The sequence below is a fragment of the Squalius cephalus genome, assembly GCF_949319135.1.
Source record: "Squalius cephalus genome assembly, chromosome: 5".
Classification (NCBI taxonomy): domain Eukaryota; kingdom Metazoa; phylum Chordata; class Actinopteri; order Cypriniformes; family Leuciscidae; genus Squalius; species Squalius cephalus.
Window position 1 is genome coordinate 27,271,728 of NC_137126.1, and position 16,557 is coordinate 27,288,284.

Below are 16,557 nucleotides of genomic sequence, written 5' to 3' on the forward strand. Positions count from 1 at the left end.
GTCACATCAAACATGCTTTGATACATGCACAGTATCTTCAAGTAGTGATCTCGATCTTCTTCCAGCTCTTTCTCTCCCCTTTACAGACGTAAAGAGATACACAAGAGGTCACCCACGCATGCTCGCTTTCTGTCTGGAGGATCTGTCCACTTCCTCTCTCGTCCTCCCACTCAATCCCTCCATCCTCCTCCTCTCTGCTGCTGAATGCAGATGATTCTCATTCATTTATCCATCTCTTCCTGTTCCCCCTCTGCTTTTCTCGCATCTTGCTGTCAGTCTTTGCATTTGAGGGGCAGCAAATGAATGAATGAATCAAGTGAATCATTTAGGATGTTAGTAAACTGATTCTGCACTCTAATGCAAAGAGAAAGCCATGTAAGAGCCACATGTTGTGCAGCCTTAAGCAAAACAACAGAAATAGAGCAGACATAAATCGCTTCAGTTCCCCGTACCTTTGAGCTTTCACTCTGCCATGTGAAGCATCGCGTCGAATAAAAGCGAACAACCCACAATCCTCAGCTATGAGAGAAAACCTCATGTGACTGTCAGTCTGTTCGCTCTCATATCAGATTTTAACGTTCCGATTTCTTTGGCACAAATGTGTTACGAACCATAGCATTTACTTTGTACAGTGATTATCATAAAACTTTAGTATACACTACCGTTCAAAAGTTTGTGGTCAGTAATTTTGAAAAAAATCATTTAATACTTTTATTCAGCAAAGACGCATTCAATTGAAAAAAGTGACAGTAACGTTGTTACAAAAGATTTCAAATAAATGCTGTTCTTTTGAACTTTCTATTCCTCAAAGAATCCTGAAAGCCAAATCAGCATTTTAAAATGATTTCTGAAGGATCATGTGACACTGAAGACTGGAGTAATGATGTTGAAAATTCTGCTTTGCCGTCACAGGAATAAATTACATTTTTAAATATATTCAAATAGAAAATGGTTATAAATTGTAGTAATATTTCACAGTATAACTGTTTTTAATGTATTTTTGATCAAATAAATGCAGCCTTGGTGAGCATAAGAGATCTCTTTCGAAAACATTTTTAAAATCTTACCGACCCCAAACTTTTGAACGGTAGTGTACAATATTTTGTTTCAGTCACCAATTTGTTGTGGTCAAGCGACATTCCTGGAGTGCTGATATTTAGCACTGGGACGTTTCACTCATTGTATCACCAACCAGAACTGACACATATGTAGTTGATACACCGATCAAGTGTGGAATACTGGCTTTTTGAGTTTGAGTTTGGAAAACATCCAAAATTAAACATCACACAATGAGAGAAAATAATTCAGTCCAGTGGTTTGTTCTGAATATATTGCTGTGGTGTGTGCAGCTGAAACTGTGTGTCTTTCATGGATTTTATGATGGGATGATTAAACCCATTCTGGTCTTTTTGTCCAGATTATACCTGGAAGTCTCCATTGCCAACTCATATGCCGTGTCCCCTGCCTGCACATCATATCCTGTGGTGCTGTTCTTTTCTGTTCGTGTGTGTCACACTCTACTAGCTCAGCATCTTCTCTGCCTTCTGCCTGACAACAGAGACTCACACACACATGAACACACACACACACACACACACACTGCAGAACAGTGTATTGATGAGTCGCTTCCATCTGGACTTTGTGCACATCAACCTTCATAAAGGTCAGAGCAGGGGGACACGGTGGACTCTGGACAATGTTTACACATCTTAAAAGTTGACAGGAGGAAGTACATGAATTTCTAATATAACAGTTGAGCATAGGAAGAAAAAATATGATCACAAAAGAGATTTCTTTAATAGCTGTAATTATTTGAGATTACTTTCCTTGTTTAGGTTTTTTTTTTTTTTTTTTTTTTCATCATTTCAATATGAAATCAAACATTTCTCATCAAATGCTTGAAAAGACCAAATTGTCTACAGTATGTTTTAATTCTATCCACATTATTTATATTGCTCTATATTTTTGCTGTAAGAATTGTCTAATTTCTGTTCTCATGTTTCATTCAAAGAACATCTAGAAAACACTTGATACTTAGCTTAAACTCCATTAAGTCTTGAGATATAAAAAGAGCAATATCAGTTTCCTCTGGGTGGTTCTGTTACAAGGAAAAACATCTCTATCTCTAAATATCTCCAAATAGTCTAACTCACCCCATCACCAGAAAACAGCATTAGTGATTCATTTCTCTTTAAGTGTGTGTGTGTGTGTGTGTGTGTGTGTGTGTGTGTGTGTATACATGCATGCACATATGCCACTGTGTGCTCTGTGTTTGTGTGTTTAGAGAAAAAAAATCAGCAAACAATAAACAAATGACCGGCTAGTTGCCTTGGAAACAGGGAGAGCATACTAGTAGATTCAGGAGAATAAGAGAAGATGCAGAGAGAGGGATGAAAGGAAAGACAGGGCCCGTGGACAAAGTCTTTTTTGTGTTGGGGAAGAGAGCAAAAGATCAGCTGATTAAACAATGCTTGCAAACATGTCAGGAGGAAATATTAAAGGAATAGGGCAACCATTTTTATATGAACTATCCCTAAGAAATCAGGATATAAAATCGCAATGAAACAGAGTCCTGCATACAGTACACGTCACCAGAGAGAAGTGTGTTGTTAAACCGGAAGGTCCTGTTGAGACTTCTTTTTTTAAAAATAAATAGATAAAATAATCATATACATGGATAGATTGTTCACATCTATAACATGAATTTAGAAAATAAATAGGGTGATTTTAAGCTGACTTTAAGAGAATTGAAGAGAGAGAAGATGAAGCAAAACAATGAAAGAATAAGAAAGACAGAAGGGGACCTGAGGACAATGAAGGAGAAGAGAAGGATGGGAGGGTAAAGGAGGCTGTCACAGGTCTCTCTGGGTGTCTCACAGGCTGGCATGAACTGTTTCCTCTCTCATCATTCATCCTGAGCGTGTGTGTGTGTGGACCAAGTGTCCTCACAAGGATAGTAAAACCTGAAATTGCCTACATTGTGGGAACCACAAAAAATGCATAATGAACATATTAAATATTATTTTAATGAAAATCTAAACATATGTCTGTGAGGGTTTAGTTTAGGTTTACAATACAGAAATCATTAAGTCAATTGAAAATTTCTGTTATGACACAGAGTGTACATATTATTTGTATTGGTCTGTTTGACTGTGCAGTAGTAAGGGGGATGTATTAACTCCGGAAATGAGGAAAGGATGAGAGTGAATAACGGGGGCTGTAGAGACAAAAATGAAATTGACTGTGAGCTATTAATAGAGCCTTTATCAGTTGAAATGAGGAGAGAGGGAGATAAAAGAGGAGAAAGTGGGATGCCTACAGCACAATGAGAAACAAATTTATTATTCTTATCTCATAAAGAATCTCTCCACAAAGAAACTATTCCTTTTTTCTCTCATTCCCTGATCTTTCTTTCTCTATTCCCGTCTCCCATAGCTCCAACTATAAAGATGCCTCCTCTGCAACAGTCGGGAAGGTTCGGGATCTGGCGTCATTTCGGCGTCATTTCCGAATGGGATTTATGACGATGCCAGCGTCCCAGGACCTGTCGCCTCACTCTTGTGCTGCTGCCATGGCACCACGCTCTCAGTCCTGTCATGCTGTGGGCACCGGTGAGGGAGAGGAGTTTGAGAATGGATATTATCCAGACTCAGACCCTCAAAACCAGTCGAATTCATCCCGCTGCCCCCCAACCAAGCCTAAACGCCACCCCAATACTCGTCTCAGCTCTACGGGCCAGCAGGAGCACCCTTCCCGTGGGGTCCACGCACCACCTGACACTCCACCACCTCCACCTCCCAATCACCCACCCAAACACCCAGAGAAGCGGAATGGTAAGTGAGCAAATCAATAGTATATTCATGCTAAAATTAGGGATGTGATTCGATTAAAAAAATATATATAATCTTGACCAGCGATGATTCTTGAGTAGAGGAAGTTCTCATAAATTGCTGTAACTCTGATGATTCGGATATCAATAAGGAGCCGTCTGACATGTAACATAACCTTGCATCTAAATTTGTGAATTATTTGAAAATATTTGTTGCCGGGAATCTTGAACTGGGAAACTCCCATGTCTAGTTCTTAATTATAAATGCTAATGACTCATGACTATTAAACCATCCATTGTTTCCTGACAGTATATTGTTAGTCATTCATATATATTTTCGATTGAACTATTATGGAATTGATTTGAATCAAAGATAACTTAAATTATTATCTGTACAGAAATGTGGGCCTTTGTTCGGCTTTCTAATTTTCTCGATTAGAATACTTAAAAAATGATGATAATGAGTGTTATTTTTCTGGCTCAAGAAATTATTTTATTCATAAGATAAAATCTATGAAAGCAGCTTCTTTTGTATTTCAGTATCATTTTGATTCATTGTTAGAAAAAGAAAAGATGCAATTTTAATTAGTATAAAATCATGTACAATAAGACCAGGAACATGTATTAATAAATGTAAAATGAGTCACAAATTTGATTTAATGAAACCAGAAAGCTGTACCCACCTGGCATGTGGTCTCTGTAAAAATGTCCTCTCTCTCTTACCCTTTGTGTCACTCTTTTTTCCCCCTTTTTTCTCTGCTTTTCTCTGTTAAACAGCAATGAAAAAATCGGATTCAGGTGAAATGTCAGGACGAAAGGTCCCTCCGTTGAAGCCCAAACGGAGTCCAAGCACACAGCTCTCCTTTGACCCCCCGCCCCCTCGGGTCCCTCCCCCAACCACACCCCTTCCCTTCCAGAGCTCTGAGCCCTCTCCACGGGGCGAGGGTGGAGATGATGAGCCGGTTTACATTGAGATGGTGGGCCAGGTCTTCACCCGAGAGACTCACAACGCCCCGACTCCTCACCCACTCACGCCCTCCGCCACCACGCCTGATTCTGACTCAGACCAAGGAGAGGCCATTTACGAAGAGATGAAGTATCCCTTACCAGACGACAAAACTCGAGAAGCCCACCGCCGCTTGCCACTCAAACATGAGCGTATGAAGTCCTCTAAAGCATACCACTCCTCCATCATCTCGTCCTCCACCTCTTCCTCGCTTCCACGCCCCTCTTCCTCTTCTCCAGCCTGCACCTCTTCCAAGCCTAAAGCTACCGTCTCAATCTCTCACTCCTCTCCTCTGCCTTCGTCCTGCTCCTCTGCATCCTCTACTCCCGTACCTCAAGCCCTCTCCTCATCACCACACCCTCCCCGTGCTCCCACACCCTTCTTGCTGCCAGGGTCCAAGCCTGAACATGAGCCCAGCTCCAGTAAGATCCCAGCACCCTTCCCTAACTTGCTTCAACACAAGCCTCCTCTCCTAGCTTTTCCCCAGCCGGCCGCTGCCTCCAGTGGGATAGGGGCTCAACATAAGACCAGCTCGGCCAAGATCAGCGTGCAATCAGCCTCCAGCCTGCCAGCATCTACCAGCACCTCCTCCAGCACAAGCTTCACCAGCACTTCCAAAGATTCCACTGGAGTTGAGAAAGAACGAGAGAAGGAGAGGAGGGAAGGACAGCTGGGACCCACACCGGGACTCAGAGCCCGCAGTCATTCCACTCCTCTTCCTCCTTCATCAAAGTCCTCCTCTCCATATTCCCACCATCATCATCATCACCACCCTCACCACAGGCCTTCCCACTATCACCATTACCGCAAGCCTGAGAAAGAGATGTCGTTAGTGGGCAAGGGGTCAGGACAGTCCTCCACCCAGACGCAAACGCAGCCTAAGGAGGGAAAGTCTGTCAGCTTCCTGCTCAAGTCCGAAAAATCTGAGAGGGAAAGGGACCGAGAGAGGGATCGTGATCGAGAGAGAGATCGAGAGAGAGATCGTGATCGAGAGAGAGACCTGAGCAGCACACCATCTTCCAGTCATTCTGAGACCCCCTCCTCAAACACATACACACACACTTCTCAAACAGGCACTAACACCACGCCAACGCCGAGTCAACCGTCATCGTCCACAGCAGCCACGCCACCTTCCTCCTCTTCTTCCTCCGCTCAGCGCCCTCCATCTCGCTCTCACATGCACCGGTCACACACCCCGCACTTGTCCCATGGCCTTCCTGCTTACAAACCTCCCCCCTCTGACAGCCCCCTGCTCTGGACCTACCCCTCGGTTGGCTTCCGCCGACCGCCTGCCTATGATAGCTTGCGCGGGGGCTTGCAGTTGCCATCCTTGCACACAGACCCCACTAAAACTGGATCTGCAGCCCAGGCATTGCAGGCCAAGGCCGGGTTCATTCCCTGGGAGAGTGCAGCTGCCTTGGGGCTCACAGAAGAACAGGCTTACTGGCCCATGCAACGAAAATTATCATTCAGTCATGGGAGCCGAGACACTGAGAGTGAGTAATGGTTGTAGGGAGGGTGGAATGAGTATGAGGGATGATTATTGAGGGGGTTCTCTTTCTATTGTACTATTGTAGATGTTTAATTGTGTTTTTCTCTCTAATGTTCTGTAGAGGAAGATGGAGGTGTGTGGAATGGCAGTGCAGATGCTCTATTGAGGAGAGAGAGGGATGACCTAGCAGCCATGCGGTGTGGCGGACACTCTGGAATACCTGTGCGGGCAACAGGGAGACACAGCGAGAGCTTGGCTGGGGCGGATGGACCACCAGGGTTGAGAGGACTGATACGAGCGGGCCTGCCCTTACCCTGCCAAACCTTCCCAGCATGCCGCAATGGAGGTGAGATCCAATTGAAATGACATTAGCACAGGCTTTCTGCCATGACCTCAGTAGTTAAACTCTGGATATAGATCAAGCATGTTTAGGTTAGAGATAAAACATTTGTCGACTTAGCTCATAAACAACTGATTGAAAAGTTTTAGTTGCTTTATAAGATGTAATTTGATGTTAACTCATATGGCTGCTAGGATCAGTGTGCATTGATTTGTTTGAAAAGCATCAGATTTCATTAAAGAATAATAAGATAATGTCATTGAAAATAAAGTTTTAAACCATAATGAAAAAATCCGAAAAATCCTGTTACACAATTAGCTAAGCAGAACAAATATTCCTAGCTAACTAGCTACAGTACCTGTTACAGTTATTGGATATTATTGGATATTTAAGAATTGATAACTGTATGCCACCAGTGGCTTAGCGGACGGGCACGCACTGCAGGGGGCTATGTATTGACAATAGCCAGAGATATTGTCAAAATCATCAGCTATCGGCCTTATCAAGAGGATTTGGCATTTCCACTTACTGTATTAAATTATTATTATTATTACTACTACTACTTTTATTATTAAATTAATATTACAATTAATTTGCCCCACAATTATTTTATAGTGCATCACCCTATAACCAACGCGCCGTGAGGAAAATAAAAGCTTAGCAAGATTAGCTTACTCCTCATTTCAAAAACAACTTGTTTGATATAAATACTTCTCTTCTCATTTTTTCACTACTTATGGGCCACAAGAGAAATATTAAGAAAATAAATTAAGACCATTATATACCATTATCAACATGTTGAAGTAGATTCAGCTCTCATCTCGTCATTATTAAATAAATGAGTAATTAAACAAGTACACTAAATCACCCTCCCCCCCCACCCCCTCGGACCTTGGACTTGTGCCGTGAATTTACCACAAATGCTGCGCCACTGTTTTCCATGATACATTCCTGAGTGAATTGACTAAACACTTGAGTCATGCAGTATTCATGTGCATTGCACATTATACATTTAATTCACAGTCTAACTTAGCCAAGCAATACATGCATTACACTGTGCAATGCACTTTTAAATTAAGTCAGTGTCATTTTTACAATGCAAACACACCTGCTTTCAATGCAAATGAGGTTCATTTGGAATGCAACGCATTTACAGACGTCAGCGCCATTTGCTTGCTGCAATTAATGTTGTGCTATTAGTGGAAAGTAGTGTGGAAAGCAGGCTGAATTTCATTATTATCTGTAGAAACAGTTTGTGTACTGCTTCTATTCATCAAGGCAGCAATAATTCATCAAATTATGATAACGAAGGATAAGAGTGTTATAAACGAGCACATATCCAGATGGAACTTTTAAAGAATGATTTAGGTGGCTGGATTGCAGTGGTGGTGTGTTGCTGTACAGTCCCAGCATGCACGACAAGCATGCCAGATCATGGTGTACTGCATCCCATCCTCCACAACCTTATGGAACTGCAACATGCAAATTTCATCAGCCTTAATTTTTCTCAACGTTAGCTCTATTGCGTTATTTGCATAATTCCTTTATATGAACAATGCTATCAGCGAGCATAATTCCCCCTCCATGCTCTTGAATGCTGTCATGTACATTTTAAACATATTAATTCTGCTTTCTAAAAGATGGCAATAGGAACTGATTCATGTAAGGTTAAAACTATGCGACTATTTCCATTATTAATAGTGCAAGTTAAGAATCAAGGATATGTAAACTTTTGAAGGGGGTTATTTTTATAAATTCAGCTTTTTTTGTCTTGTGGACTATTTGCAAGTCTTTTATGTAAAATGTCTTATTCAGGACAGTACTAAATAGAAAAATAACATGAATTTTGTATAATCAGATTCTGCAAGGTGTTTGTAAACTTTTGAGCACGACAGTATTTTAGATTCGACTTCTTGAGACTTAACCTTGCAAAACAATAACTTGACTGTGTCTGATCTTTTATAGAGTTGGGTCGCCTTGGCAGGTCTTCCTCCACTTCAGGAGTGAGACAAGCAGGGGGTGACGTTCAAAGGCAGAGCAGCCTGCCGGCCAGAGAAGCACTCAACCAGGTGACACACGCCAGCACTATTAAAGCTGTCACTAACTCCACATAAACACACACTCAGAGAGTTATTATATACCTGCAGTGTTATAGTTTTCTTCAGCCCTGTTTAAACACACTCATCTGGGTAAAACTGCGATCACATTAGGTTTTGAGTATGAAACTTTGGACCTGCAGCCATTTGTTCTGCACAACTTCAAAGAAGGTATTTTGAAGAATGTTTTAAGTGGTTTTGTTCATACAATGAAAATCAGTGGGGTCCAGAACAACACTTTTGTGTTCCACAGAATAAAGAAACAACTATGTTTACATGCACAACTTTTGTTTCAATCGGACTGAATTCATTCCGATTGATGAATCTAAATGTAGTGTTTACATGAACGCTAAACATGTAATTGGGTTGATGTGTGCGTTTATGCACGAATATAGAGTTTCCCGCTGTTTGCGTATAATAACCATTCTCCTACATTGGTTCTTTATTTGTTTTCAACAGCAGACTTAATATTTATCCATTTCTGGTCATAATTTGGAGTAAATGAGCATATGAACTGTTGTGCTGTGCTGCTTATAATTATTACGTGCACAAAACCAGTCGTCTGTGGATGAGAATCCGAAACATGGACTGGTGGGACGTTGTCCTGCTCCACTTCACAGACGCAGTAAAAGGAGAATTTTAGAATGACGGGACACTCCTTTATATGACACTTTATTCAACAGGAAGAACAGCTCGTTCGGCGCGCCATACGTCATTACGCTATTTCAACGTCATTGCACATGCGCAGTCCTTTCAGTTTTGGTTTTCAATCCCATCAAGTGTTTACATGTCCTCCCGATCGTATTAGAAAAGGAATAAACCACTGTTTACCAATGAGTAAACAATGACAGAATTTTAATTTAGGGGTGAACTATTCCTTTAACTAATGTTAGTTTACATATCTTGAAATGCTAAATATTTATTTGTATTTGTATATTAATATGTAGAAATAAACATAAGCCAAAATAAAAAAATGAAGTTGTGATCATGTCATCAGAGAAGAGATGATGTTGCCAGGGGGAGGGGAAATTCATCTTTTTGATCAAAGATTAAGAGGCCACATGACCTGCCAACAAATAAATATATGCACTGATGAAACAATATTCCATAAAAAAAGAGTTGTCAGTTTTGATTTCATAGTGACCTTAATAAATGCTGTAAAATAAAAGAATCGTAGAATGTAGCAACAGTGTAAAGTACAAGAAGATTTACCATATTTAACTCCACAGCGGTTCTCCCAAAAATTGGAAAAAAAGTTTGCATATTCTGTCTGGGCCTGATTATAGTACTGTAGATGCTGTTGCAATGACCTTTAGTTCACCTCGTACACCAACCCGACACTCCGAGAAAGAGCTTATTTGCATATTGTGTTTTTCAGTGCAGGGTCTTCAGGAAATTCTTTGAATTCACACCGGCTTGTTCAGCCTCAGTCGGTGTAGATACTGCAGTAATTAATTAAATTCAGTTCAACTGGTTAACATGCTTAAGTGTAATTGAAACCAAGCTTGACAGTTACGGCAGGTGATCTGAAACTAATTTCATTCCATTTTGTGCCCCTGTGGCTGCTATTCCAGACAGTCATTAGGTAAATCGCGGAGCCCATTGAGTCACCAGCATCCCCACCCAAACATGTCTGTATCTGCACTGCACTCCGCTGCAGGGTCAATGAGTGCAGAGAAAAAGGGGGATGAATACAGAGCGGGAGCGAGGCAGAGAAATGCAGCAGAGGGAAAGACAGACAGAGGGAAAGGGGGAGAAAAATGCAGCATAGAATAGAAAAACGTGGCGACAGAATGAAAGAGAGGGGACAGACACAGCACACGGGTGGAGAAAACAGGTGCAGCAGTAAGAAAGACTGTTTTTTATCAGTCTGTGACAGGCAGACAAACACTCTGTGAATGATCAAACTCAAACCTAGTCCCGCTGCCGGTGTCTCTCCGTGTCGGTCGGTGACAGGCTTTGATTCTGCCGTCTGACTGTCTCTGTCAGCGGTTTGTTAAAGAGCCATTTTTGGAGTTTAGCATGTTGAACGTGTGAAAAGTTACAAGGAGAATCCAGGGAGACTGCGCACATGCAAAGCAGCTTATGTTTTTTATGTGTTAACAAACAGGGATATCCCAAGTCCTATAGTTCTAGCGGTGTGTGTGTGTGTGTGTTGTATTATAGACAGACTGGTGTGCAACACATGCAGGAAAGAATCTTTCATTTTCAATCTTGTTGAATGTTAGCGGCTGTACAGAAGCCTCTTCTTTTCCCCTGGTGTGCTGTTGTCTCTTGGCAAAAGTTCACATGCTGACACAGTCATAGTGTGTGTGTGTACACCACAGAGATTGACTCGGTGAGCTGATATGACCTTCCCACTCAGAGAAGGGGGATGGGACGGATGCTGTGAGTTGGCGCTATGCCGCTATCTGGTGGCGTTCTTTGATATAGCACAAAGCACACACCCAGAGTCCACAAAATACACATGTTAAGTGGAAAATGTGAATAAAACTAGCCAGTTAGGTTAAGGTTGAATCGTAATATCTATAGTCTGACGTGAGCGATTCCTGATGTGACTGCCATCATAACCATTTTAATCTTAAAAAAAAGTACTATAACAATTTATTTTCTCCAGGAAATCCACAAATATATATATATATATATAAATATATATATATAAATTAGGGCTGTCAAACGATTAATCGCATCCAAAATAAAAGTTTGTGTTTACATAATATATGTGTGTGTATGGAGTATAATTATTTTCTATATATAAATACACACACATGCATATATATTTAAGAAAAATGTGTTATTTATATATAAAATATTTATATATAATATAAATTATATATAATATAAATATATATACACAGTATATACATGCAAATATTTCTTAAATATATACATGCATGTGTGTGTATTTATATATAGAAAATAATTATACTCCATACACACACATATATTATGTAAACACAAGCTTTTATTTTGGATGCGATTAATCGCGATTAATCGTTTGACAGCCCTAATATAAATACAATTTACAATACCAAATCTCTTTCAAGGCAAGTATTAATATCTGTGGCCTCCCCTCAAATCATCTGTCACTGACAGGTGTACTTGCACTACCAACTGTTTTTCTCCCCTTTATTCCTCAACCTTGGCCAAAAATTCATAATGAAAATGCATCAAGCAGCAAAACAGAAACTTTTCACTGTTGTATGATATATTTGATGATGATATAACAAAAAGAGAGAAGCATTGTGATAAATACATATTTGTACCCTATAAAACATATTATAAAATAATAAAAAGCTGGAAATGGTGAAATATCTACTATAGTATAATCAAATATTTGCAATTTATTTGTTGTTTGTGAAACGATTTATTCAATCTAAATATATGACTAAATTTTAATCACCCCTCAATGTTGTTATCATTAGCTAAAACTATTTTCGGTTGTAATAAACTTCATATTGAAAAAGCTGAAATAAAATATATTATAACTATCAGATGAAAACAAAAATTAGAAAAAGTTGAAGTCAAAGTACTAAAATTATTGAACTACAACAGAAATAAAAAATAAGTAAATAGTAAAAAATTATGAAATAATTGAAATGAAATAATTAAAGCTCATTTAAAATATTAATAAATGCTATAATAGTTTATAAAAACTGATCACCCTCAATGCACCTCTCGCTTTTGGCAGCCAGATGGTGTAGTTATGGCGTCTACCACTTGACATGCAAACCAGCCAAACCTTTATATCTTTATATCATAGCTACATTTCATCTGCTCTGAACTATGCAAACTAAATTCATTTCAACAATGTTTCTCTCCCTTTCACCTCTCAACCATCTGTACCGTCTGCAGCTCCACTCTCTCTCGCAGGTTCAGTGTCAGGCTCCCTGCAGTCCGTCTGTGAGCCGGCAGCAGCAGTACCAGCAGCAGGTCCAGCTCCAGTTCCAGCAGCTGGCACAGCTCGCCGCGCAGGCCCAGGCTCACATCGGCACCTCCGCGGCCCCGGCCCAGCGAGACGGCAAGCTCCTGGAGGTGATCGAGAGAAAGCGCTGCCTGTGTAAGGAGATTAAGGCTCATCGCCGGCCGGATAAGAGCTTATGTAAGCAGGACAGTATGCCTATTTTACCCAGCTGGAGGAGAACGCCGGAGCCCCGCAAGACTGGAACGCCGCCCTGCCAGAGGACGCAGGCTGTGGTGTGGGACACGGCTATCTGACCAAGGTAGAGAGAGGAGAAAGGGTAGGGAATATGAAAGTCATGACTGATAGAGACAGGGGAAGTGGAAATCCTTTCTTTCTTTTTTTTTCTTTTTGGTGTAAAAAGACAAAATGGGAATTTCGCGAGAAATGAGAGAAGTGGCCTTTGAGTGAAGAGATTAAAATAAAAGTGGAAAAACAAAGTGAGAGCATTTTGCCAAGAGAGAATAGCATGATTTAGATTAAATCTCTCTGTAGAAGCAGGAGAAAACGTGTTCACACAGTGTTTATGTGCCATATAGATGCAGCAGCCAACACACACACACATTGGAGTCTGAACTCTCTCTGAGCTGCTGCAAATATAACCTGTGCTGCTGAGTTTACAACCCTTTTTGAAACGCACTGGAAACCTTTGGAGCATCGCAACGTTCGTACTCAATATATAATCCATCAGCGAGGAGAATAGACATGCTTTTTCCTCCAAGGATCGAAGAAATTATCAAAACTTGATGCGTTAAGAGTGAAGAGACGCTGAAAGATAATAGTGGGGCTTTTCCTCATATCATAAACTCTCTGTGACTTTGGACTTGTGTGTTTTTACTGACCAGATGTACTCGGATATGCTGCTGTTTCCTGGGCATCCACTAGACTGATGTTTTTTTACATTCCAGAAGAGTGTGAGAGAGTGTGTGTGTGTGTGTGTGTGTGTGTGTGTGTGTGTGTGTGTGTGTGTGTGTGTGTGTGTGTGTGTGTGTGTGTGTGTGTGTGTGTGTGTGTGTGTGTGTGTGTGTGTGTGTGTGTGTGTGTGTGTGTGTCATGTTGAACTTTGTAGATGTATCTTTGCATCAGAGGTGTGTGAGGTTGGATGTAGAACAGAGACGAGAGGAAATTCAGACACACAGAGAACAAAATTTAAAAGAATACAGGGAAACGTCAATAAAACAAAATTCGACATACTGACAGAAAAAAGTCAAACTCTTGCTTACACATTCAGACACGATGATGGAAGTGATGATGAAGGTCTGTGTGGTACCGTCGTAGATTGTAGAAGAGATCCATTTTAAGTCTACTGCCTATTGATTGAGTGCCAATTTGCTGAGTGCAGTGATACGCGTGTCTCTGAATCTTGAGAGAATAAGAAAAGCTGGTCAGCAGAAGTTACGTGACTTTTGTAGCAATATTTGTTAAAGCAGGAAACTGATCATTTGCCCCAGTCCAATACAAAATCATGATGGAGAAAAAAAAGATAACCAATAACACTTAGGTCAGATCCGCATTGCATTATTTTGCAAGGGCAAATCAACTGTTGAAATTCACTTGATGAAACTAGCGACCAGTAAGATCACCGGATGAGCTTCATTACAAAAACCATCATAGGAAAGAGAGTGAGGACCAATGCACAGGCTGCTTTAACACAAGGTGTCATTGTATTCACCTAAAAACTACCATATTTATGCATCTGTTTACATTTAATCTGTATCTGAGCATATGCAGAGCTAACATCCAACTGTATTTTTCAGTCCCTTTGGCAGAATAGTCTCATGTGTCAATCAACTGGGGTTTGATAAGATAGAGTGACATATATAAAAGGTCTTTGTCAGTTGTATCTTAAGTACAGTAAGATTGAGCAATCCAGTCACCCTGTCTCTTAGAGAATAAAACAACAAAAACACAACTTTCCACACTGTCCAGTGCTCATGCACACATGCATATACACACGAACGCACACACTCGCAGCGCCTTATTGGGAAAAATGAACGTGCAGGGGCGCTCCTCAGACCGACGTTGGAACTTTCCGCACAAAACAAAGCGACCCACATGATATCGAGATTAAACAAGAAAAAAATACACAAGTGTTAAAATCTGTAAAATAAACATGTACAACTGTATTGATTATGTAGCAATTATTTCCACTTTCATACTTGTAATCAATAAATATATTGTAGCATATAATGTATAAAAGTACAAGGTGTTTAATTGTTTTATAAAGAAATTTAGTAGTTTTATCTGTGGCTACCTGTCTACACTGTACTGAATGGAGCGCTGAAAGGCGAACCCTCTCTACTATAAAGGCACAGTCTCAGACACTCACACACACACACCAATGTTTTTACAGCTAGTGTCATGCAAGTCCCTTTAAGCAACTTAAGTCTGATCTCATTCATACCCCACCCGGCTCGTTGGAATATCAGTTGGATATTTTTAAAGTACTTCTGCTGCTATATTGAATTTCTACTTTTGCTTACATATCCCTCACTGCTGTTGTTTCATTTCTCTTGTTCGTTCTTTTGAGTGCTCTATGATTTTTGTTTTGTTTTGGTTTTGTTTTTTGGGGGAGAACATGCAATGGAGTTTTGGGGAGGTGGATCCTTTTGTAACTGTTGGCAATTGAACGTTTCTCAGTTGTTGTTGTTGTGGTTGTATTTAAAAGTTGTTGTTATTTTTTTGAATAGTTAACAGCACCAACCTGTACAGTTCTCACCCTGGCAACACTACTGTAAATGTGATGGCAATGTTGCAGTGATGTTGCCAAGGGTTTGACATGCTGTCACCACGACACCGGGGTTTCACTGCACCATGTCTTTATCAAACAGTACGGAGGACCACAGTAGAGGAGGGCTGGTGCAATGCATGCTGGGAATTCTTGACAGATTCCCTTAAAGATTCAGTTCAAGGTTGGGCTGCGTCCCAGTCTTTATAAATTGTGCCCAGTTTGTACTTCAGATATACTAAATAATCACCTAGTGGCAATTTATTAAGATGAAAAGGGTAACTTAAGTATTATTGGGTAAACTAGTTTACAGAAACTGTCGGCTTTGCGTGTCTACATAAACGGTGGCCATATTATGAGTGCCATAATATATTGGTATGGTAAGATACGGTGTACCTTGGAAATCACTGTAGTGCTATATTTGCATTGATATCGTCATGAAATAAATTTTATATGATGAACATAGCATCACGTGTGCGAGTAACAGTGTGTGTGTGTGTGTGTGTGTGTGTGTGTGTGTGTGTGTGTGTGTGTGTGAGTGAGAGAGAGAGAGAGAGAGAGAGTAAAAGAAACTGTTGAAACCCACATGGCTTTAATGTCTTCTTGTCGTGTAGTCTACTCATGATACGATCAATTGGATATCTGCTATCACAGTCTGATGTGCTAATGTTTTTATTCATTCATTCACTCTCTCTTCATCCTGACCTTCTAGGCTTGTTGTTTCAGCATCCAGTTTCACTGTGGCCAGTTGTTCCTTACTCAAGTGTCAGCATCATGAATACAAGGTGCTGTACCAACAACAGTCTGTTGCAGAAATGTGTGGACTTGCTGTTCACTGATGCCCTGTATCAAAGATGCAGCTCTCATACAACGGTCTCCTGTATAAGATATTGTTGGCCCTGATCTGTCATCTGTCTCCTGAACTTCATTACATACGTTGTTTGACTTTTTTTGATATAACAGATGTATCAAGAGTGCAAGATTTAGACTTCTGAAGCTGGATTTCTGAAGTATTGGATTTATACGTAATGATTTGCTGTCCAAAGCATCGGAAATATTAAGTAGCCAATATACTTAGATAAAAAGAATGCTTGGCCACTTCCCA

At 40.5% G+C, this 16,557-nt stretch overlaps 1 protein-coding gene across 1 annotated transcript in view; it reads left to right on the forward strand.

Moving 5' to 3' along the window:
* Positions 1 to 15,950, forward strand: part of nyap1 (neuronal tyrosine phosphorylated phosphoinositide-3-kinase adaptor 1) — a 39,269-nt gene extending 23,319 nt beyond the window's left edge. The window contains exons 3-7 of the mRNA XM_079871603.1: positions 3,436 to 3,833; positions 4,607 to 6,331; positions 6,449 to 6,673; positions 8,633 to 8,736; positions 12,619 to 15,950. Of these exons, the coding sequence (XP_079727729.1) occupies positions 3,436 to 3,833; positions 4,607 to 6,331; positions 6,449 to 6,673; positions 8,633 to 8,736; positions 12,619 to 12,981 (2,815 nt within the window). The 3' untranslated portion in view covers positions 12,982 to 15,950. The remainder of the gene's footprint in view (positions 1 to 3,435; positions 3,834 to 4,606; positions 6,332 to 6,448; positions 6,674 to 8,632; positions 8,737 to 12,618) is intronic.
* The last annotated feature ends 607 nt before the right edge of the window (positions 15,951 to 16,557 follow it).